A 22,803-nucleotide genomic window follows, 5' to 3' on the forward strand; every position below is an offset into this window, starting at 1 on the left:
TTAGCTTTGGACCACCTGGACCACATGTATACCATTGATTTGGACTTAAACCCAGTGAAGGCAGATGTGTTGTTATGAATTTATGTTATGGAGACCTTTTCTCCTCACCCAGAATCCAATTCCTCACCCAGAACTGGGATGAACTGTCTTTGTCATCTTCTGTGTGGATGGCTGCATGTTGTTGGTTTTTTTTTTTCCTGATCCACCATTTCACAGAAGTCCTTGTGGTAGGGGGTCTCAGTTCTGTGACGGAGCTTGTCTCCTGTTCCTACCTGGCCCTAATGCCCAAGTCTCTGGTTCACTGAGTTTCAAATGATGTCTTCCCTACCCACCCCTCTACTTTGGGCCACAGCTGCATCAGGTCAGCTGCTCCCCATCCTGGTTTTCAACTCCCTGTTTGAGGGCCCTAGTGATTTCTTTTCGTCTCTTACATGATCTGTCATGCAGTTAAAAAGTTTATTTAAAAGTTTATTATAGCTGATCTAGCATTCCTAAGTGTTTTGTGGTAGGAAAGTTTTTCAGATCATCTTGTCCATGGTATTGCCCTTAACACATTATTATTATTATTATTATTATTTTGAGATGGAGTCTTGCTCTGTCACCCAGGCTAGAGTGCAGTGGTGCAATCTCGGCTCACTGCAACCTCCACCTCCTGGGTTCAAGCGATTCTCTTGCCTCAGCCTCCCGAGTAGCTGGGATTACAGGTGTGCATCACCACACCCGGCTAATTTTTGTATTTTGAGTAGAGATGCATTTTTACCATGTTGGCCAGGCTGGTCTCTAACTCCCGACCTCAGGTGATTCGCCCACGTTGGCCTCCCAAAGTGCTGGGATTACAGGCATGAGCCACTGCACCTTGGCCCTTGATACTTTAAAAGTGAGAGATAAAGGACTGTAGGAGTTTCAGAGAAGAAAAGTGCAGCTGGTGGGAGTGAGAAATGAGGGGAGGATCAAGAGTGGCTTTAGAGAAATGAATATTGGGGGATAGGAACACAGGAGGGAGCATGGCAGGTACAAAAGCAGGAAATGCCAATGCAAGTATGGAGAAGAGCGCTCAACTCTCTTTCCACTGCAGTACCACCTGTGAAGAGGAAATATAGTTAGAGCCTGGAGTGCAGTCTGTGAAGGGGAAATGAGGTTGGAATCAGACCACTGAGCAGCAGGAAGCTACTAAAGTCTTACAGCAGGGCACACCATGTTCACACGCGTTGTTTCAGGGAGTTTAACCTGGAAGCGAGTCCAGAAAGAATGGGTGTGGTGGTGGCAGGAGAGGAGTGTGGATTAGGAAGGATGACTCTGGGGGCTGTAGAAATAGCCCAGGCGATGGGTAGTAAGGCCTGAATGGGGTAGCTGGTAGGATGGGGTGTAGGGGGACCACTGGGAGAGGGTGAAAGAGATTCAACTGCACTAGATAAAGAAATCTAGGTCAAGAGCTGAATTGGAAATAGAAGAAAAGCCAGGCAAGCACATTGTCTGAGTCCTGGGAAATGAATTTAAAATGTCAAGAATTATCTATTTTGAAACTTTTTTTTTGGAAACAGAGTCTTGCCCTGTTGCCCAGGCTGGAGTGCAGTGGTGTGATCTTGGCTCACTGCAACCTCTGCCTCCCGGGTTCAAGTGATTCTTCTGCCTCAGCATATCTGAGTAGCTGCGACTACAGGTGCGCCTGCCACCACACCTGGCTAATTTTTATATTTTTAATAGGGACGGGGTTTCACCATGTTGGCCAGGCTGGTCTTGAACTCCTGACCTCAGGTGATCTGCCCACCTTGGCCTCCCAAAGTGCTGGGATGACAGGCGTGAGCCACTGCCTAAAATGTCAAGAATTATCAAAGCTGTTATATACCTTTCAATATTGTGCAAGTACTGCCTACAAATGCTAATAAACAGTTCATCTGGACTCTGTTTGCAGCTTAAGATGTTTTTAGGCCTCTTGATGAGAAATTGTCATTGAATTAGAGACAGCATGTCCCAATAGTTCTTCCCGGAAGTGAGTGGGGATGGTTTTGCTTTTCCCAGAACCTGCTGACATGGCCAAGCATGGAGCCGACGAGCTGTCCTGCAGGTCAGGGAGTCTGGATGGGGAAGGTAGGGCCTCCGAGGACAGATCGCTGCTTCGTCAGAGGTTGGCTGTCCAGGAGCTCATCGACACTGAGGTCTCCTACTTGCACATGCTCCACCTCTGTGCCTCTGACATCAGGAGCCGCCTCCAGCAGGTACTTGGGTGGGGTCACATACAACCTGTCTCTATGGGGGCAAATGTGGGTCCCAGCTTCTGAGATTTCCCATCCATTCCTGGGGCAAGCTTGATAGAAGGGGAGCATTGTGGATGTGAAGTACAGACCTGGATGTAAGCCCCAGTGCTTCCATTTATTGGCTGTGCAACCTTCAGCAAGGTCTTGCATGGCTTAGAATCTTAGCGTATTCCTCGGCTAACTGGGGAGCGGAATAATCACTGGGAGAACTATGTGAGCTAATGAACAAGCCCTTTTGAAGTTTGGAACAGATTGCTTAAACTGACTCTTCTTTTCTTCTTCTTCTTCTTCCTCTTCCTCTTCCTCTTCCTCTTCCTCTTCTTCTCCTTCTCCTTCTTCTCCTTCTCCTTCTTCTCCTTCTTCTCCTTCTCCTTCTCCTTCTCCTCCTTCTCCTCCTTCTCCTCCTCCCCCTCCTCCTCCCCCTCCTCCTCCCCCTCCTCCTCCCCCTCCTCCCCCTCCCCCTCCTCCTCCTCCTCCCCCTCCTCCCCCTCCCCCTCCTCCTCCTCCTCCTCCCCCTCCTCCTCCCCCTCCTCCCCCTCCTCCTCCCCCTCCTCCTCCCCCTCCTCCCCCTCCTCCTCCTCCCCCTCCTCCTCCTCTCCCTCCTCCTCCCCCTCCTCCTCCCCCTCCTCCCCCTCCTCCTCCTCCCCCTCCTCCTCCTCTCCCTCCTCCTCCTCTCCCTCCTCCTCCCCCTCCCCCTCCTCCTCCTCCTCCCCCTCCTCCTCCTCCCCCTCCTCCTCCCCCTCCTCCTCCTTCTTCTTCTTCTTCTTCCTCTTCTTCCTCCTCTTCCTCCTCTTCCTCCTCTTCCTCCCCTTCTTCTTCCTCTTCTTCCTCTTCTTCTCCTTCTTCCTCTTCTTCTCCTCCTCCTCCTCCTTCTTCTTCTTTCTTCTTTCTTCTTCTTCCTTTTCCTGCTTTCCCTTCAAGGGTCTCTTTATTCGATCTGCAAAGTCACTGTCAGCAACTTGGCCTGCCCCTCTATGGCTTCCAACAAGGAAATGCTTAAAAGTCAGGAAATGCATTTGGTGCCTTTCCTAGTACCAAAAATTGACTACAGCCTCTTTGGGCACCCTGAGATAAATCAATAGCATTTGCTTTTTCTTTACTTTTCTAACAGAATTCCGGAAGAAAATAGATCATATATATATTTATATTTATATTTATATTTATATTTATATATACACATTCATATATAGAGAGACCCTTCAACCAAGAAGAGGCAAAGAACCCAGCATACCTCTGAGGTACCTCTTGGCCTGGTGCAGGAAGGCCAGGAGGCACCAACAATCTTGGGAATCACCTCTAGATGTGCAGTGCTGAGCTGGTGTGGCATGGATGGGGGGTCTGCAACAGCCCTCTCCCTCTAAGGAAGGTGGAGCTATGACAAACCAGGGGAGCCCTCACTCAAGCTTTACACCCATCCTGAGATGCGAACTGTACCTGATGGAGCTTTGAAGCTAAAACCCAAAGTGTAGATACAAAAGGATTCCCTAATAGACCTCTAGGGGACTGACTCCTACCCACAGCCCCCAGGTCCCCCAAAGGCAGGTGTCATGGACACAGAGGCCTGCTCAGCCACAGGAGAGGGGCTGGGCTCTGTCCCCTCCTCAGGTCTCCAACCACAGCTCCTGCAGGCCCTCAGGCAGGGGAACCCAAAAGGCCAGAGCAAGACTCGGGCTCGGATCACCCAGGAAAGTCCAAGGTAAACTTTTTTTTTTTTTTTTTTTAAGAGACAGGGTCTCACTACATTGCCCAGACTGGTCTCAAACTCCCAGGCTCAAGTGATCCTCCCATCTCACCCTCCCAAGTCAGCCTTCTGATTAGCTAGGATTACAAGCTCGTGCCACCACACCCAGTCATGACCTACATTCTAACTGTCTCATTTGCAGGGTGGTGACATGGAGAAATTATCACTGTGAGAGTTACTATTATAGTGCTTATTTTTTACATTTTCTTTTTCTGGTTTCAGAAATAATGCAGGCTCTTGCTTGCTACATTTCAAGCATCCCCTCGCATTTGAGGTCCATAAGGGCAAAGATTTTGTTTAGTTGAGTATATCCCAGTCTTGACAGATAAATACTGGACTTAAAAATAGTTTTTCTTCATTGAATGAAATACCAAAGTAGATAATGTAGAAAGTGAAGTGCTTCTTTTATTTTACCCTCCAGAAATTAGGATTTTTCTCTGTAGACATTAAACAAGCAAATACAGTCATGTGTCACTTAACACCAGGGATATGTGTTGAGAAATGCATAGTTAGGCAATTTCATCATGTGCAAACACCATAGAGTGCACTTATACAAACCTAGATAGGATAGCCTACTACACACATAGACTGGACGGTATGGCCTATTGTTCCTAGGCTATAAATCTGTTCAGCATGTCACTGTCCTGAATACTACAGGCAACTGCAAGACAATAGTATTTATGTATCTAAACACAGAAAAGGCACAGTAAAAATACAATATTATAATTCTATGAGATCACCCTGGTATATACAATCCATCATTGATTAAAATGTTATTATGCAGTGCATGACTCTGTATGTTGTTATTTATTTTAACAACAACAAGAGCAGACTCTAGATATTGTTCTGCAGTTAGCTTTCCCACTTGAGTGTGTGTCCAGCACATCCTTCACTGCTTGTGCATTTATATAGATGTCCTGCATCTTTTTAAACAGCGGTATAGCTTGGTTAATAGGGTCCAGAGAATGCATCTTGAGGTCATGGTGGTAGGTGCCAAGTATGTCAGAGCTGGAAAGAAGTCTAACTTCTCACCCTTAAATGACAGATGGGGAAACTGAGAGAAGACAGCTGGCAGCAGACCTAGGCTAAAACCCTGATTCAGCTTTCCTTCCACACTGAGTACTCCATCTGTTCCTCTCTTCTCGTAGAGTAATGAAAATACTCAATTTTTAACGTTTCAAAATCCTTGCAGAATGTCACTGGGGCAGCCAGTCTTCTCAAGAGTGATGGGAATGGTGTGAGTGTTCTGTCCTAATCTCGAAAGTCTGCAAATACACTCTGTGGAACTCTTAACCACCTCCCATGGCTTCTTTGTTCCTTCCAGTTGCCACAGGGAGATCTGGATGTCCTGTTCTCAAACATTGATGATATCATCAAGGTGAACAGCAGATTCCTTCATGATCTGCAGGAGACAGCCTCCAAGAAAGAGGAACAAGTGCGGCTAGTTGGTAAGCAAAAAACCTAAGGAGCTGTCAGCCTTAGATTCTTGTGCAATTGTTCTCAGTGAGTGGTCACTGCTTAACTGTCTCCAGAGTTCCAGGGAAATGTAGCTCAATGGCAGTCTGTTTTGGGGATCTCCAAAACACAACCTATCAGAGCCAGCAGGGCCCTCAAATAACAACTAGTCCAGTCCCATTGCTTTACAGAGACTGAGCCCCAGAGACAGAGAGGAACATCCTCACAGTCACAGAATTGTTAGTGATGCAGCTAAATGTTTAGTCTATGTCTCTTTCACATTCTTTCATCCAACAGTTATTTACTGAGCATCTGCAGTGTGCAGGCAAAGCATCAGCGAGAGAGTCTGAGCTTCTGTTCTCATGGAATTGACAAGTTAGTGACAGAGACAAGTTAGTGACAGAGACAGACAAACAACAGAATTGTAGGTAATAATTTATAATTTTTTTTTTTTTTTTTTTTAGACGGAGTCTCGCTCTGTCGCCCAGGCTGAAGTGCAGTGGCCGGATCTCGGCTCACTACAAGCTCCGCCTCCTGGGTTTACGCCATTCTCCTGCCTCAGCCTCCCGAGTAGCTGGGACTACAGGCGCCCGCCACCTCGCCCAGCTAGTTTTTTGTACTTTTTAGTAGAGACAGGGTTTCACCGTGTTAGCCAGGATGGTCTCGATCTCCTGACCTCGTGATCCGCCCGTCTCGGCCTCCCAAAGTGCTGGGATTACAGGCTTGAGCCACCGCGCCCGGCCCAATAATTTGTAATTTGAATGCGATAAATAGTTGTGGTAACTTCTGGGTGTGAGGGAAGGCCTCTGGAGGAGTGAATATATGACCTGAGATCTGAGTATCAGGAAGGAACTAGCCTTGAGAATATCTGAAGGGAGAGTAGAGAGCATAGTTGTGCAAAGGCCCCGAGGCAAGGATGAGTCCATAACGTTTAAAGGACAGACGGAAGGTTGATGTGGCTCCAGGGAAATTAATGAGGGGAGACTGTCAGGGGATAAGGTAGAAGAGGCGCACAAGGACCAGATCATGCACAATTTTATAGGTCATGGCAAGGAGTTTGAAGTTTATTCTAACTGTGATGGGGAGCCATTGGACAGTTTTGAGTGGGGAAGTGACATGGTTTGATTTATGTTTTTCTTTTCCTTTTTTTTTTGAAACGGAGTCTTGCTCTGTCGCCCAGGCTAGAGTGCAGTGGTGCAATCTTGGCTCACTGCAATCTCTGCCTCCTGGGTTCAAGTGATTCTCCTGCCTCAGCCTCCCAAGTAGCTGGGACTACAGGTGCCCGCCACCATGCCTGGCTACTTTTTGTATTGTTAGTAGAGATAGGGTTTCACCATGTTGGTCAGGCTGGCCTTGAACTCCTGACCTCTTGATCTGCCTGCCTCGGCCTTCCAAAGTGCTGGGATTACGGGCGTGAGCCACCACACCTGGCTGATTTATGTTTTTCAAAGATCTCTTTGGCTGTTGTGGACAATGGATTATGAGGGGGTGGTGAGAGTGGAAGCAGCGAGATCAGTTGTGGCCCAGATGAGAAATGAGGATAGTCTCCTTTGGTTTAATTTTTTTTTTTTTTTGAGATGGGATCTCACTCTATTGCCCAGGCTAGAGTGCAATGGAGCAATCATGACTCACTTGCAGCCTCCACCTTCCAGCCTCAAGGATCCTCCTGCCTCAGCCTCCTAAGGAGGATAGTCTTCTTATTCTGAAATGGTTAGGATAACCACAGCAGAAAGAAAGGAGGAGTGGGTGCAAACCTCATACCTGTCTCCTTCTGTCTCATCCCATCTGCTGCCAGGATTCCCATGGTGAGGGGTTTCCTAGTGGAGTCAGGAGATATAGGGGAATGGGTGGGTGCCAGATTCACTACAGTGGCAGAAAGGAGGAGGAGATGAAGGTACCCAGTGCTGTGGCCACCCAAATGCCCCTGGCTTTTATACCACCAATCTTCTAACCTTTCCCGAACATGAATGATGAGGATGGGGATTAAAAACAACAAACATGCAAAAAAAGCTTTGTGGGTTTTTTTTGGTTTTTTTGAGATGGAGTCTTGCTCTGTCACCCAGGTTGGAGTGCAATGACATGATCTCGGCTTACTGCAACCTCTGCCTCCCAGGTTCAAGCGATTCTCCTGCCTCAGCCTCCTGAGTAGCTGGGATTACAGGTGCCCGCCACCACACCCGGTTAATTTTTGTATTTTTAGTAGAGATGGGGTTTCACCATGTTGGCCGGGCTAGTCTCGAGCTCCTGACCTCCGGTGATCTGCCCGCCTTGGCCTCCCAAAGTGCTGGGATTACAGGCGTGAGCCACCGTGCCTGACCTAAATACACAAACAAATCTTAAAAACCTACTTTCTGAGTGTTTACAAAATGCTAAGCACTGTTCTTATATACATATATTAATTCACTTCATCTCAAAATAACCCTGAAATGTAGATACCATTATCTCATTTTACAGTTGAGGAATCTTTGGCACAGAGAGAGGCAATAACCTGCTTAGTCATGCAGCTAGGGGCAGAGCCAGAATTTGAATGCAGGTAGTTGGCCCTGAGAGTCAGAGCTCTCAACTGCTACACTGAATTGCTTCTGCATGGTAGAAGGTGAGACTAAAGCCTGTGTATTGTGTGTTTATCATTCCTTTGAAAATATAGTTCTTTACTAAAATAGCAATGTGAGTGAGTTACTATTCCCTATAAATGATAAGGGAATGCAAAATTAAAGAACGAGATTTTTAAAAGTATCTGTAGGCCGGGCATGGTAACTCATACCTATAATCCCAGCACTTTGGGAAGCTAAGGCGGGTGAATCACCTGAGGTCAAGAGTTCAAGACCACCCTGGCCAACATGGTGAAACCCCATCTCTACTAAAAATACAAAAATTAGCCAGGTGTGGTGGCACACACTGGTAATCCCAGCTACGTGAGAGGCTGAGACACGAGAATTGCTTGAACCCGGGAGGCAGAGGTTGCAGGGAGCTGAGATCCTGCCAGTGCACTCCAGCCTGGGTGACAGAGTGAGACTCTGTCTCAAAAATAAAAAAATTTAAAAAGTACCTATAGATGTTCTCACAGGTACTTTCTCTTTTATCATTTGATCATTATTTCTGTTAATAATTAACACTTATTTGAATGGAAATTGATATAGCCCCAGGCTGAAAACAGTCTAAGGTCTAAGGACTTTGAGCTCGGGCTCTTCTATAGCTACATGTTTGAGATCTGATGAGGTTCCTTGTAAAGGTCTTCATTTCTCAATCTGCCTTCCTGCTGGACCCACAGAGCCAAAAGGCTACTTGTCTCCTGATCACACCTGGTGACATGTCCATGAGCTGCCCTCACTGCTTCACTGTAGGGTTTCCAGTTAAGATATGGGACATGCTTATGCTAAAAAATTATTCATTGTTTATCTAAAATTCAGATTTAACAGAATTAATCTGCAAATTTGGCAGTCCTGTTCCCTGGCCTTTACAGAGTCTGCAGAAAATACCCCTCTCATCCCTTGTCTCTTGTGGTTGCCAAAAAGAGGCCCAAATAACCCACATGGCTTTTCTTCTCCTCAGTGCAACTATGTGCTAGGTCAGGCTGCTCTGGCTCCTGCCCACTGTCTCTCTATTCCCCTTCTAGCTCCTAGGCCTTCCTATGCAAGGAGAGCCCTTTTCCCAGTAGGGCAGCAACAGCATTTTTTTTTTTTTTTTTTGAGACAGAGTCTCTCTCTGTCGCCCAGGCTGGAGTACAGTGGCGTGATCTTGGCTCGCTGCAACCTCTGCCTCCTGGGTTCGAGCGATTCTCATGTCTCAGCCTACCAGGTAGCTGGGATTACAGGCGTGTGCCACCATGCCCAGCTAATTTTTGTATTTTCAGTAGAGACTGGGTTTCACCATGTTGGTCAGCCTGGTTGCAAACTCTTGGCCTAGCAACAGCATTTTGAAAGATTTTGGGGAGGCTGGGCATGGTGGCTCACGCCTACAATCCCAGCACTTTGGGAGACTGAGGCAGATAAATCACCTGAGGTCAGGAGTTCGAGATCAGCCTGGCCAACACAGTGAAACTCCATCTCTACTAAAAATACAAAAATTAGTTGGGCATGTTGGTGGGCACCTGTAATCCCAGCTACTTGGGAGGCTGTGGCAGGAGAATTGCTTGAATCCAGGAGGTGGAGGTTGCAGTGAGCCGAGATTGTGTCACTGCACTCCAGCCTGGGCAACAGAGCAAGACTGCATCTCAAAAAAAAAAAAAAAAAAAAAGAGAGAGAGAAATATAATGTTAGCTACAAATATTTAAAATTTTCAAGTAGCTACATTAAGAAAATTAAAGAAGCAACTGAAATTAATTTTAATGATATATTTTATTTAACTTAATAGATCCAAAATAATATTTCAACATGTAATCAGTATAAGCATTCATCATTCATTACTTTTGTTTTGTATGAAGTCTTTGAAATCCAGTATCTTTTACACTGACAGCACATCGCATTTGGGGTTCACCATATTTCAAATGCCTAATAGCCACGTGTGGCTGGTGACTACTGTATTTGAGCACTGCAGGTCTAGTGGTTATAGCAGAAGCTTTGGAATCTGACTAACAAGGTCCTGCCACCCACAAGCTCTTTCCTTTCTGAGTCCCAGTTACTGCCACCTTAAAATGAGCTTGAAAACAGTATCCATCTCTGTTCTAACAATGATGCCAAGTACTTAACCTGATGCTCTTTGAATTCTCATGGCACCATTACTTGTTGATTATTATTAATAACCTCCATTTTACCAAAAACATCTCTGAGGCTCAGAGAGGCTAAGTAACTTTCCCAAGGTCACACAGCTTGACCAGGCAGTTAGTATTTGAACCCAGCTCTTCTAGAGCCCTAGGTCTTGACCATGCTGCTTCCCTTTCTCTCCTTTCCAACTAATCCCAGCTAGAGATAAAGTGCCCCCTTTGACGCTAGGAATAAATTGTTTGCTAATCTGTGACTGGAGAAGGACAAGCAGGGAGGAAATAAGCCTTTCCTTTGGTGTAATTGGCATTCTTGCCTCTTTGGACCACTCTGTTCTCTGGGAGTTCACTTTCCTCCATCCTTTAGTTACTGAAACACCCTTGCCCCCGGCCACACTGGTATGACAGTTTCCTTGGCATGTCTGTCTCATTCCTGAGGACACACCCATGTTGAGGAGAGTGTGGGAACTGGCCTAGCTTTCAAGGCCACACCCAACCTATCTCCTAGCAGGGCGGTCTCTGCAGTTGGCTGATCTCTCTCTCACACAGCTTCTTCCTGGCTGCAGTTTCGGGTGGTCATGTTCTGTCCGGCTCTAGGTGCTTCTCCTGGGAGTTCTTGCTAGGCATCAGCTGAACCGACACTGGGAAAGGGTAGGTCCAGGGATGGCGATCTCCCCATGGGGATCTTTGCTGAGAACTTGCACCTCTGGCCACCAACTGATGTGTCCCAACACAGACCTTGTCTAGGTCAAAGGTCTAGCCCGTGGCTTTGGCAGGCAGTAGGGTCAGCTGCGCTTCCTGTGGTCCCTGGTTCCCCACCTGCCTTCTTGTGGTTAATATATTTTTCTTCACCCTCACTACTTCCTCTCAAGTGCGTCCACCTTCTCTAGGTCACTAATCTCATCAGTTTCTGTTTTGAAAATATGGAATGCTTAGCAAATTTGCATGTCATTTTTGCAGAGGCGCCATGCTAATCTCTATATTGTTCCAACTTTAGTGTATATGATGCTGAAACTGAGCACCAGCGTCATCCTTTTAAGCAGAAATCAGATCCTGTCACCGCTGCTCAAAGCCCGCCAGTTGCTTCCTGCCACCATTAGAATAAAACCTGAATCCCTTACTGCACTTCACTGACTTTGAGACCCTACATGATCTGGCTTCTGTTGCCTGCTTATTTCCTCTACTTTATTTTTATTTTTAAAAATTAATTAATTTATTTTTTGAGACAGTCTTGCTCTGTCACCCAGGCTGGAGTGCAGTGGCACAATCTCAGCTCACTGCAACCTCCACCTCCAGAGTTCAAGCAGTTCTCCTGCCTCAGCCTCCTGAGTAGCTGGGATTACAGGCACCCGCCACCACGCCTGGCTAACTTTTGTATTTTTTTAGTAGAGATGGGGTTTTGCTATGTTGGCCAGGCTGGTCTCAAACTCCTGGCCTCAAGTGATCCACCCGCCTTGGCCTCCCAGAATGCTGGGATTTCAGGTGTGAGCCACAGCACCCAACCTATTTTATTTTTTGACACTATCCACCTGGAGATTAATTTCCTCTACTTTATGCCCTTGTTCACCCGCTCCAGCCACACTTGCCTTCTTGCTATTGCGCTTGTGGCCAGCACTTTCCTGCCTCAGGGCCTCTGCAGGTGTCCTTCCCTAATGCTGCTCTTCCCTTGCTTGTTCCCAGGGCTGGTTACCTCTGCCTCTGTGGCAGACATTTACATCTTGTGAGAGACCTTCCTCAGGTACATCCCCCACCCTTTTCTAACTCTTTATTTGGCTTCGTTTTAATTCATGGCACTTATCATATGTATATAATAAATATATTACATATGTAATATGGCATATGAGGATGGGGATTAAAAATAACAAGTATGCAAACAATTTTTTTTTGTTTTGTTTTGAGATGGAATCTTGCTCTGTTGTGCAGGCTGGAGTGCAGTGGTGCGATCTTGGCTTACTGCAACCTCCGCTTCCCAGGTTCAAGTAATTCTCCCTCAGCCTCCCAAGAGTAGCTGGGACTACAGGAACACACCATCATACCTGGCTAATTTTTGTATTTTCAGTAGAGACAGGGTTTTACCATGTGGGCCGGGCTGGTCTGGAACTCCCGACCTTGTGATCCACCCTTCTCGACCTCCCAAAGTGCTGGGATTATAGGCGTGACCCACCACACCCGGCCATAAGTACTGTTTCTATTTGCATTCCATAGATGAGAAAACAGAGAGCCAGAGGAGTGAAACGCTTGCCTCAGGTTACAACTGGGAAAGGGTTGCTGGAGATCTGGCCCTAGTTCCCTCGAATCCAAGCCCATACCATAACCAGTTGTGTTATGCTGCAGCATGTCTTTGTAAATTGGGGATTTATTGTTGTGCTTGTCACACGTTTTGTCTTTAATTGTAAAGATAAAATGAGCGGCTGGGCGTGGTGGCTCATACCTGTAATCCCAGCACTTTGGCAGGCCGAGGGAAGTGGATCACCTGAGGTCAGGAATTCAAGACCAGCCTGGCCAACATGGTAAAACCCCATCTCCACTAAAAATACAAAACTTAGCCGGGCATGGTAACATGTGCCTGTAACCCCAGCTACTCAGGAGGCTGAGACAGGAGAATCGCTTGAACCCAGGAGGCGGAGGTTGCTGTGAGTCAAGATTGCGCCACTGCACTCCAACCTGGGCGACAAGAGCAAGACTCCGTCTCAAAAAAAAAAAGAGCTGGCCGGGCGCGGTGGCTCAAGCCTGTAATCCCAGCACTTTGGGAGGCCGAGACGGGCGGATCACAAGGTCAGGAGATCGAGACCATCCTGGCTAACCCGGTGAAACCCCGTCTCTACTAAAAAATACAAAAAACTAGCCGGGCGAGGTGGCGGGCGCCTGTAGTCCCAGCTACTACGGAGGCTGAGGCAGGAGAATGGTGTGAACCCGGGAGGCGGAGCTTGCAGTGAGCTGAAATCCGGCCACTGCACTCCAGCCTGGGTGACAGAGCGAGACTCCGTCTCAAAAAAAAAAAAAAAAGATGAAAAAACCCAGAAAGTCAGGAAGATGAGGTCATTTACCCATGGTAACATGCTAGTAAACCCAGCAATCTCACTGGAGAGCTGAAGGGGTTTACTTACTGCCTCTATGTTCCAAGCTAGGGGACACACAGACATGCCCTTGACGATTCTTTGTTGCGTCTTCACCCTCAGGTAACTTATTTCTGGAATTCCAAGAGGAGTTGGAGCAAGTCTATAAGGTCTACTGTGCCAGCTACGACCAGGCCTTGCTACTGGTGGACACGTACAGGAAGGAGCCGGAGCTGCAGCGGCACATCCAGGGCATCATTGAGGCGGTGGTGTGAGTAGAACGGCCAGTGAGCGCTCATTCCTGCCCCACTGACCCAGGTCAGGGGCAGCTATGGTCTCACCCCTTTTTCATGCCATTCATGCTGCTTCAGGAGTGTTGCTCTGTCAGCGCCTGTGTTAGTCAGGATAGGGCAGGCTGTGCTGCAGAGACAAACAGCTCCCACATCTCAGTGGTTTCAAACAACAAAGGTTTATGTCTTCCTTTTGCTCCATTGAAAGCTGACTTGGGGTTCTGCTCTTTGTCATCCTCACTCCAGGACCCACACAGCAGCCACTGTCTGGAATGTTGCCAGTAACTGTGGCTTAAGAAAAAAGAGCTCTGGAGAGTCTAATGCTGGCAATTGAATGCTCTGGCCCAGAAATAATATTAATCACTTCTTGTAATTCATTGGCCAGGACTCATCATAGCTTCATTCAACAACCAGGAGGCAGGGTGTGCCGTCCTACCACATGTCCAGAGTTGGAGAAGTAGAAACATTTGGGAACAGTGCTCATGACTAGCACAGGAAAGGGCAGTGAGATGAGGGTCCCATGTGTTCCCATAGTGATGAGAAGCAGGTGGGTGTCACCTGAGGATCCCTCTCTACCGGTGGCTGACGTCCTACCACATGGAAAAGGGACAGAATCACCAGTCCCTGGTGGACTCATAGCCTAGAATTAACACCAATGGGTAGAAGCCCCAGGTAGAAAAACGTAGAGAGTATGTCTTCAAATTTAAATTTTCGAATGGGTAACATGATTACATGATTCAAAAACTTTAAAACATCAAAATTTTTACAGTAAAAAATATCTGGCTGGGCTCGGTGGCTCACGCCTAAAGTCTCCTTTTCAAGAACCCATGTCCTAGTCCCTCTCTGCTTCCAAAAAAACTGTACTTATTTTCCCCTTTTATTCATCCTTCATGGGTCTTACAAACAGGCTTCTGCAAGGGTCACTAAATATATTTCTATAGTTTACAGATATAAAGGGAAGCAAGGTGCCAGAGATGAGACAAAAGGGAGAAGTGGAGGCTACGCAAACTAGAGACAACAGACCCCGTGTAGCATGCAGCTGCAGCACAGCTTAGCTGATTGTTGCTCTATCAAGTGGCTTTTGCTAGATAACAACCCCCAAAATGTAGTGGCTTAAAACAAACATTTATTTAGCTCACACTTCTGCATGTTAGCAATTTAGGTGTACTCAGTAAATGATTCTCCTGGAGTCATTAGCAGCCTCAAATATCTGCAGTCACCTGCAGGTCAGCTTTGCTGATCCTGGCTGGGTTTTTTCATGTATCTGGGACACAAGAGCTGCCTCACCTGTGGTTCCATGGTCTCTCCTCTTCCCGCAGCTAGCTTATTCACATCGTGGTCTAAGGTTCTAAGGGCAGTGGGGGAGGGCTTGGCATCTAGAGGTCTGAGCTGGGACCTGGCACATCGTCATTCAAATGAAGTCCTAAGGCCAGCCCATACTTAAGGGGTGGGGAAATAAACTCCATTTCTTGGTAGTAGGAGCTTCAAAGTGACAAAGGCTTGTAGGGATTAGGAGAGGAATAATTGCAGTGATTTTTTTGCAAACCATCTGCCGCAGCTGCCAGGTAGAAATGAGGGTCTGTTGTGGCCAGAGCCTCCGATTTTTTGAGAGACGCCAGAGACTGAGATGTAACATCTCTCAAGAGTTCAGTGCTGGCATCTAGCTCAGACATTTAATAAACATGGTGTGCGGGAGCCCCGGTTGCCCAGAAGCTGCTGTTTACTACATCCTATGCGCTTTGGTCTTTTCTAGCCAGGTCATCTGCGTTTTGCTCATGGGCTCTGGAGCTGGGCTACATGGTGGTGGATGTGGCTTGGCCTCTGGACATGAGAGAGCCATTTTATGTCTCAAGACCTAGTTTCCTTATGTGTAGGGCGGGAGGAATAACAGCCCTGCATGGGGCATTGATTCATTGCACATGAGTGACACTCAATGAATCCCACGTATTATAGTTATCTCGGCTAGGCAGGGATTCTATTTTCTCTGAGACCACACTGTAGTTCTCAATTTTATCAGTGCCATGCTCCCTTGTTATAACAAATATTACATAAATTTACTATCCTGAGACATATCCTGAAATATATGTATAAATAAGTATATCTCTCCTACCTATATGTGTAACTGAAAAAAATCAATATAATGACTTCACTATAAAGAAGAAATAAAAGGAAAATCATTCCAATACAATGCTATGTAGTTCAGTGTGCATATGCTTGGACACCACTACTAAAAGATATAAGAAAGCCATCAGATGCTTGCAGTGACTTATAATAAATAAGTCTGGATTTAAAGAAAGAGATATCTGAAGCTGTTCTGTACAAAAAGTACAAAAAAATGAAAGAGCACAGAATGACAGTGACAATAAACCTGACTTCCTTGTTTATGATAAGAGAAAGAACGAAATAACATCGTTGAAATGGGGATTTATAAAAGGTAGTGTCCTAGTAATTCCCAGTATTATGATATATGACTGGATGGAATCCAAGAGTGATAAACATATTTAGGGTTTTAGAAGCGTAGCACATTTCAGGGCCTTTGTTCAGTCTCTGAATGTTCAGGGGGACACGTGAGACATGGAACAATTCTCTGTAGTTCAGGACTGTCCTTGCAAGACATGCAGTGTACCTGGTCCCTGCCTGTTAAATGCCAGGCATTACTTTCCAGAGCCTGGCCAATAAGAATCACCACGCCAGCCATAACTAGTTCTTTCTCAGTCTGCTAGGATAGATGGCACCAGGTTATTAGATTCCTTGGGATTCCAAAATGCACGCTGACCCCACCCTTTATTTGGGTGGGATATTCATTCTGTCTTTTAAGGCAACCCTTCCCATCTAAGAGCCAAGGGAATAAAAAACTCGCCTTGGCAGTGGGCAGGAAGCTCTGCCTCAGGTAGGACTGTCCTAGTGGTAGAGCCCTCAGGGTGGAAAAGGCAGCCTTGCAGAGATGGGCCTGTCCAGCACAGAGCACTGCGGGCTGTCCAGCACAGAGCACTGCAGTTCCGGAATGATGGCGGAGGCAGCAGAGTTTGCAGAAGGCAAATAATCTTCTTTGCTTTCCTTTATCAGCTAGGTGTTTTTTTTGTTTGTTTGTTTGTTTGTTTTTGAGACAGAGTCTCGCTCTGCCGCCCAGGCTGGAGTGCAGTGGCGTGATCTTGGCTCACTGCAAGCTCCGCCTCCCGGGTTCACGCCATTCTCCTGCCTCAGCCTCCCGAGTAGCTGGGACTACAGGCGCCCGCCACCTCGCCCGGCTAGTTTTTTTGTATTTTTTAGTAGAGACGGGGTTTCACTGTGTCAGCCAGGATGGTCTCGATCTCCTGACCTCGTGATCCGCCCGTCTCGGCCTCCCAAAGTGCTGGGATTACAGGCTTGAGCCACCGCGCCCGGCCAGTTTGTTTTAAATATATAAGCAACATACGCTTATTGAACAAAAGGAACGTTCCAACAACACACAAGTATATAAAGTAAAAACGTAAAAGTCCATTCCCCTAGTAATGTTTTCCATCCAAATTTTCTACTGTATATTTATAGATAGAGAGAGAGATAGATGAACAGACAGATAGATGGTTAGATAGATAGATGTAATTTTTTTTTTTTTTTTTTTTGAGACAGAGTTTTGCTCTGTCTCCCAGGCTGGAGTGCAGTGGTGCAATCTAAGCTCACTGCAACCTCTGTCTCCCGGGTTCAAGCGGTTCTCCTGCCTCAGCCTCCCAAGTAGCTGGGACTATAGGAGTGCGCCACCACGCCCAGCTAATTTTTGTATTTTTAGCAGAGACAGGGTTTCACCATGTCAGCCAAGATTGTCTCGATTTCTTGACTTCATGATCTGCCATTCTTGACCTCCCAAAGTGCTGGGATTACAGGCGTGAGCCACAGCTCCCGTCTGACAGATAGAATTTTTATGAGGCTTCTTCTGTACATGCTGTTCTAGAACTTACATGTATGCTTAACCATAGTAATGAATATCTTTTCAGGATAGCATGGATATTTCTACAGTGTTCTTTTCTATCTTTCTTTTTTTCTTTTTTTTTTTTTTTGAGACAGTCTCACTCTGTCACCCAGGCTGGAGTACTGTGGTGTGATCTCAGCTCACTGCAGCCTTGACCTCCCAGGCTCAGGTGATCCTCCTACCTCAGCCTCCTGAATAGTTTGGACTACAGGTGTGTGCCACCACACCTGACTCGTTTTTGTAGAGATGGGGTTTCACTATGTTGCCCAGGCTGGTCTCAAACTCCTGGACTCAAGCAATCTGCCCACCTTAGCTTCCCAAAGTGCTAGGATTATAAGCATGAGCCACTGTGCCCAGCACAGTGTTTTTTTAATGGCTGCAGAGTTTCTTTCCTGGACTGCTCTTAGACTATGGCTTATTTGGCCATTCCTCTACTGAAGGATATTTGGGTTGTTTCCAATTATTTACTAACTCAAATAGAGTCGCTGAACAACTTGTACCTTTATCCTTGCTCACTTGAGTTTGGATTTCTGTGGGTATATTTCTAGGATGGGATTGATGGAAGAAAGAGTTTGTACCCTTTACAAATTGCCGAACTCCTCTGCCTCTCCAAGGTCTTGCCAGTTGATACTCCCACCGAGAGAATACACGAAGGCCTGTTTTTCCACCCTCACCCAGCTCTGTGTATCAGCTTTCAATTTCTGTTGCCTATCTGAAAAGCTGCATAAAAAAGTATTGTCCAAATTACCTTAGAAAGTCTGTAAATGTGAGCGGATGCTCTCATTCTTTGGTAATCCCCTCATGGTTGTGAGGAAAATACGCAATCATCTCTTTCAGGACCGCTTGCACTCTAATTTGTGAGTTGACAGTTGTCCCTGGGAGACAGTTGGCTCTTTCCCATGGAAAGGAAGCCCAGAGGATGGAGTTTTGCAAATACCTGGCAGTGGTTTCCACCTCCCCTGCCCACAGTCAGCCAAGCCCCTGGACACCCTTGGTGAGAGCAGATGGCCAGCGTAGGCGTCTCCTGATGGGTAATCCCGCCCCCTGCAGCTTCTGAGGGGCTCCCACCTGCTGTGCCTGTTCTTAGCTTCATGGCTGATCTTTCCTGGACATTTGGTCTGGAGATTTTCCTAAGGAAGGAGAGCCAGAGGCACAAGTATCATCAGGGAGGGCCCAGAGAAAGGTCCTGAGCAGTACTGGTTGAGTCTTCAAGGAGAAGGCACACTTAGATGGCTGAGATTTGAAACCTTCGTGGCCTTCTGCATGCTGGGCCTAGGGGCTACTGGTCATAATCTTTTAAAAAAAGACTGTGGAGCCCCTTCCCAGATGCCATTCACTTGGGGACTCTTGATGAAGTTCCAGACACCCTTAAGAAGGAGACTATAACTAGTCATCCATGCATCAATGGTGTATCTGGAAGGGACCTTGGCACCATTAGTTCCAGAGTTTTGTTTTGTTTTCACTTTTTTTTTTAAGATGAGGTCTTGCTTTGTTGCCCAGGCTGGAGTACAGTGGCATGATCACAGGTCAGTGTATCCTCGTACTCCTGGGCTTAAGCAATCCTCCTGTGTCAGCCTCCTGAGTAGCCACTATGCCTGGTGAATTTCTTTTTCTTTTTTTTTTTTGAGACAGAGGTCATGCTATGTTGCCCAGGCTGGTCTTGAACTCCTGGCCTCAAGCAATCTTTTTTTTTTTTTTTTTTTAACTTTTTTTCATAAAAAGTTTCAAACTATAGAAAATAGTATAATGTAATAGATACATACCCACCACCTAAAATTAACAAGTGTTAACATTTTGCTGTTTGCTTTATCTACTTTTATGCTAATTTTAAGGAAATTTTAGATATTATGACTTTTTACCCCTAAATACTTTAAATACATCTCTAAAAATTAAGTTCCTGTGATTTTTAAGAACTTTTTTTGGCCGGGTACGGTGGCTCATGCCTGTAATCCCACCACTTTGGGAGGCCAAGGCGGGCAAATCATGAGGTCAAGAGATCGAGACCATCCTGGCCAACATGGTGAAACCCTGTCTCTACTAAAAATACAAAAAAATTAGCTTGGTGTGGTAGTGGGCACCTGTAATCCCAGCTACTCGGGAGGCTGATGCAGGAGAACCACTTGAACCCGGGAGGCGGAGGTCGCAGTGAACTGAGATCGCACCACTGCACTCCAGCCTGGTGACAGAGTGAGACTCCATCTCAAAAAACAAAACAAAAACAAACAAACAAACAAAAACAAGAACATTTCTTTAAGGCAGCAGACGATTCTATTAAATAAGATATCATGTGGATACCCAACACAGTTGAGTTGCGCTCGGGACATATCTGAGCAGAGATGTCAAGGATCCAGTTGTATGTATCAGTCTGGAGCTCTGGAACAGAAGTTGGAGGTGGAGATCTGGGCCTGGGATGTGTTTAAAGCCATAGGACCAAATGAGGTCACTAAGAAAAAGTGGAGAGAGAGGGAGGAGAAGACACCCAGGACACTCCGGCATTGGAGAGAGACCAGCAAAGGAGGCTGAGAGAGCTGCCTGCAGAGTATGAGGAGAAGCAGGACAGTGGGTGTCTCTGGGGCCAGAAGAAGAAAGTGTTTCAGGAGCAAGGGTGTCAGTCGTGTCTGCTGCGGAGAGGCCGAGCACGCTGAGGGCAGAGAGCTTGAACGTTGGATTTGGGACAGATGGGAAACCAAGGCCCAGAACTGTCACTGCCTGCCTAACATCTAGAATTCACAAGTTACAGGTGAGGAACTGGAGGACCACAGAGGGAGGGTGACTTGCCTGAGATCACACAGTGAGCTAAGTGGTAGAGTGAGGACTAGAGCCCAGGTCCCCTGGTCCTCCAAAGGGTGGGCTTTACCTGCCTAATACCAGCCTTCTCCTTCAGGCCACAAGCTGGATCTTCAGGCCTCAGTTTCTTGCTGGTAATTCCTCTGCAGAGGATCACCAGGTACCCATTGCTGCTGCAGAAAATCCTGGAGAACACAGTCCCTGATGCCAGTGCCTACCCTGTCCTTCAGAGGGCTGTCTCTGCCCTCCAGGACGTGAACACCAATATCAATGAGTACAAGATGCGCAAGGAAGTGGGTAAGGACTTGGGCATTTAAGAGGGCACATTAGTGGGAATGCTTCCAGTTACAGAAAATTTATCTAAAATCGGCTTCACCAGTAAAGAGAGTGTAGTGGCTTATGTAACTATAAATCCAGAGGTAATGCAAGCTTTAGGTAGGGTTCGATCAGGGTGCTGGCTCCATTTCCCTGTAACTCCCTTGTCTCTGCTCTTTACTCTGTATCAGCTTCATCTTCAGGCTGGCTTGCCTCATAATAGTAAGTTGTGGCTGTTCCAAGACTCACAGCTGCACACCATACTTACCAGAGTGAGGCAGGAATGTTTCCCCCTTAGCCACAAAAATTAAATCAAAGTTTCTCTTTGATAGGACCCACCTGGGTCATGTGCTTACCCTGAACTAATCATCATAGTTAGGGTGTTGTGAACTGATTGACTTAGGCCTAGGATATGTGCCCTTCTTTGAATCGATCACTGTTGCCAGGGGGTTGGAATTATATAAATTGGCTCGTGTCAGTCAGCAACCCACCCCTTGAGCTAAAGTGAGATCAATCTCATCCAAACCACATGACGGCCACACTGTGGAGGAGAAACCAACACTGGGGAGGTAAAGAGCTGTGCATCTATCTGGGGAGAGGGGAACCCCTGCCCCTCAGGTTATTAAAACAGAAAGGTTTGGAAAATGAAGCAGTGTCCCAAGTGAAGAGAAAACTCAATTACATGACTGAGACAATATACAAATGGCAATTCAGCTAATGTTTACTAAGGGCTGTCTGTGTCGTGCTTTTTCCTTCATCATCACATTTGGTCTTTGAGAGCATACATCACTTGCTTCCTATCACAGAACTGGTAAGGGACAGACCAGGTTTCACACTCAGGTCTGGAGTCTTCACCACCATGCTGTACTATATTTAGCAGCTTTGGATTTCCTCCCCACCTGCTTCTCCATCCTACGACAGGTCAGTAGGAAGCACTGAGTCAGGACCAGGAAGCATGGCTCCCAGCTGGCCTGGCTCAAAGTGGCTGAGGGACCCCAGGCAAATCTCTTCTCCCTGGGTTCTTCTTTAGAAAGTTCATTCAGACCCTCTGTCTTAGGTGACTCTCCCAGCAATCCTGCAAGGTGGCTGGTCCCATTTTACAGATGAGGAAACTGAGGCCCCAAGGAGTGGTGACTTTCCAAAGTCAAGCAGGCAGGAAGCTCTACAGCTAGGGCTCACACCTCGGATACAGGACCCTGTGCTTTTCCTGCATGACTCATCAACCTGATGAATGTGACCCTGATGGAGCAGAGGGCCCAAGCAGGTGCCCAGCCAGGCATGTCCATGACACTTGCTTTCCTGAGTCAGCTTGATCACCGTGCTTCCCCTCTTCTGTGTCATTGCAGCCTCCAAGTACACCAAGGTAGAGCAGCTGACCCTCCGGGAGCGGCTGGCCCGCATCAACACGCACACCCTCTCCAAGAAGACCACCCGGCTGAGCCAGCTGCTGAAGCAGGAGGCGGGGCTGATCCCCAGGGTGAGCGTGGGCCTGGGAGGAAGAGTCACACCCAGCCACCCCCAAGGCTAGGCCCTGCACAGTGGGTAGACAGGGGGCTTAGGCTCCTTTCAGAAATGAGGCAACGGAGGTTGAGAGAGTGAGGTGCTGGGAAGAGGCAGAGGTGGCACCCCATTTGATTCTGAAGAGCCAGTGGAGGGGTTTCTCCAGGGTCTTGGGCCACTCTCTTTGGGGCCTGTTTACACAGATAGGAGAGCCGGTCTCTGGGTTTGGGCAAAGAACCAGCCCTAAATAGCTGCTTCTAGCGGCTCAGCAGGTTGGTGGAGTGCCTGCTCTGAACCAAGCATGCTCACACGATGAAATAGGTGTTCCCACTATCCCCATGGGAAAACAGAAGCTCAGAGAGGGTAAAACACCTGTCCAGGGTCACACGGCTAGGAAGCCAGTGAACTGGGGTTCATGCTTGTGTATCCGATTCCATGCTCTGAATGCAAAGCCACCGAGCTACACTGCCCACTCAGCTTCGGGGTTGCCAGAACCGGCTCTGGTGGGCGAGTCTGTGGAAAGGTTGTCCCAGGGAGGACTTGGGACACTGGAGCCGGTGTACACTGCCCCCATGTGGATATTCTCAACCCTCACACACATTGCTTTCAGACAGAAGACAAGGAATTTGATGATTTAGAAGAGAGGTTCCAGTGGGTGTCTCTGTGTGTGACTGAGCTGAAGAACAACGTGGCTGCTTACCTGGACAATCTGCAGGTGAGGACCTTGCAGGGTTCATAAGGGGCGAGTCTGGGCTGGGT

General features: G+C 47.1%; 1 protein-coding gene and 1 non-coding gene across 3 annotated transcripts in view; one reads left to right on the forward strand and one right to left on the reverse strand.

Annotated features, from left to right (window-relative positions):
* ARHGEF37 (Rho guanine nucleotide exchange factor 37) overlaps positions 1 to 22,803 on the forward strand; it is a 54,256-nt gene that overhangs the window by 14,062 nt on the left and 17,391 nt on the right. For both annotated transcript variants that reach the window (XM_077937327.1, XM_001107162.5), the window contains exons 2-7: positions 2,020 to 2,216; positions 5,321 to 5,444; positions 13,330 to 13,477; positions 20,327 to 20,526; positions 21,891 to 22,021; positions 22,655 to 22,759. In XM_077937327.1, coding sequence (XP_077793453.1) covers positions 2,031 to 2,216; positions 5,321 to 5,444; positions 13,330 to 13,477; positions 20,327 to 20,526; positions 21,891 to 22,021; positions 22,655 to 22,759 — 894 coding nt within the window. In that variant the 5' untranslated portion in view covers positions 2,020 to 2,030. The remainder of the gene's footprint in view (positions 1 to 2,019; positions 2,217 to 5,320; positions 5,445 to 13,329; positions 13,478 to 20,326; positions 20,527 to 21,890; positions 22,022 to 22,654; positions 22,760 to 22,803) is intronic.
* Positions 11,068 to 11,172, reverse strand: LOC114679115 (U6 spliceosomal RNA). The gene has a single exon (XR_003730796.1). It is a non-coding gene; the product is annotated as a U6 spliceosomal RNA (small nuclear RNA).

This window comes from Macaca mulatta, chromosome 6 (assembly GCF_049350105.2).
Source record: "Macaca mulatta isolate MMU2019108-1 chromosome 6, T2T-MMU8v2.0, whole genome shotgun sequence".
Taxonomy (NCBI): Eukaryota; Metazoa; Chordata; class Mammalia; order Primates; family Cercopithecidae; genus Macaca; species Macaca mulatta.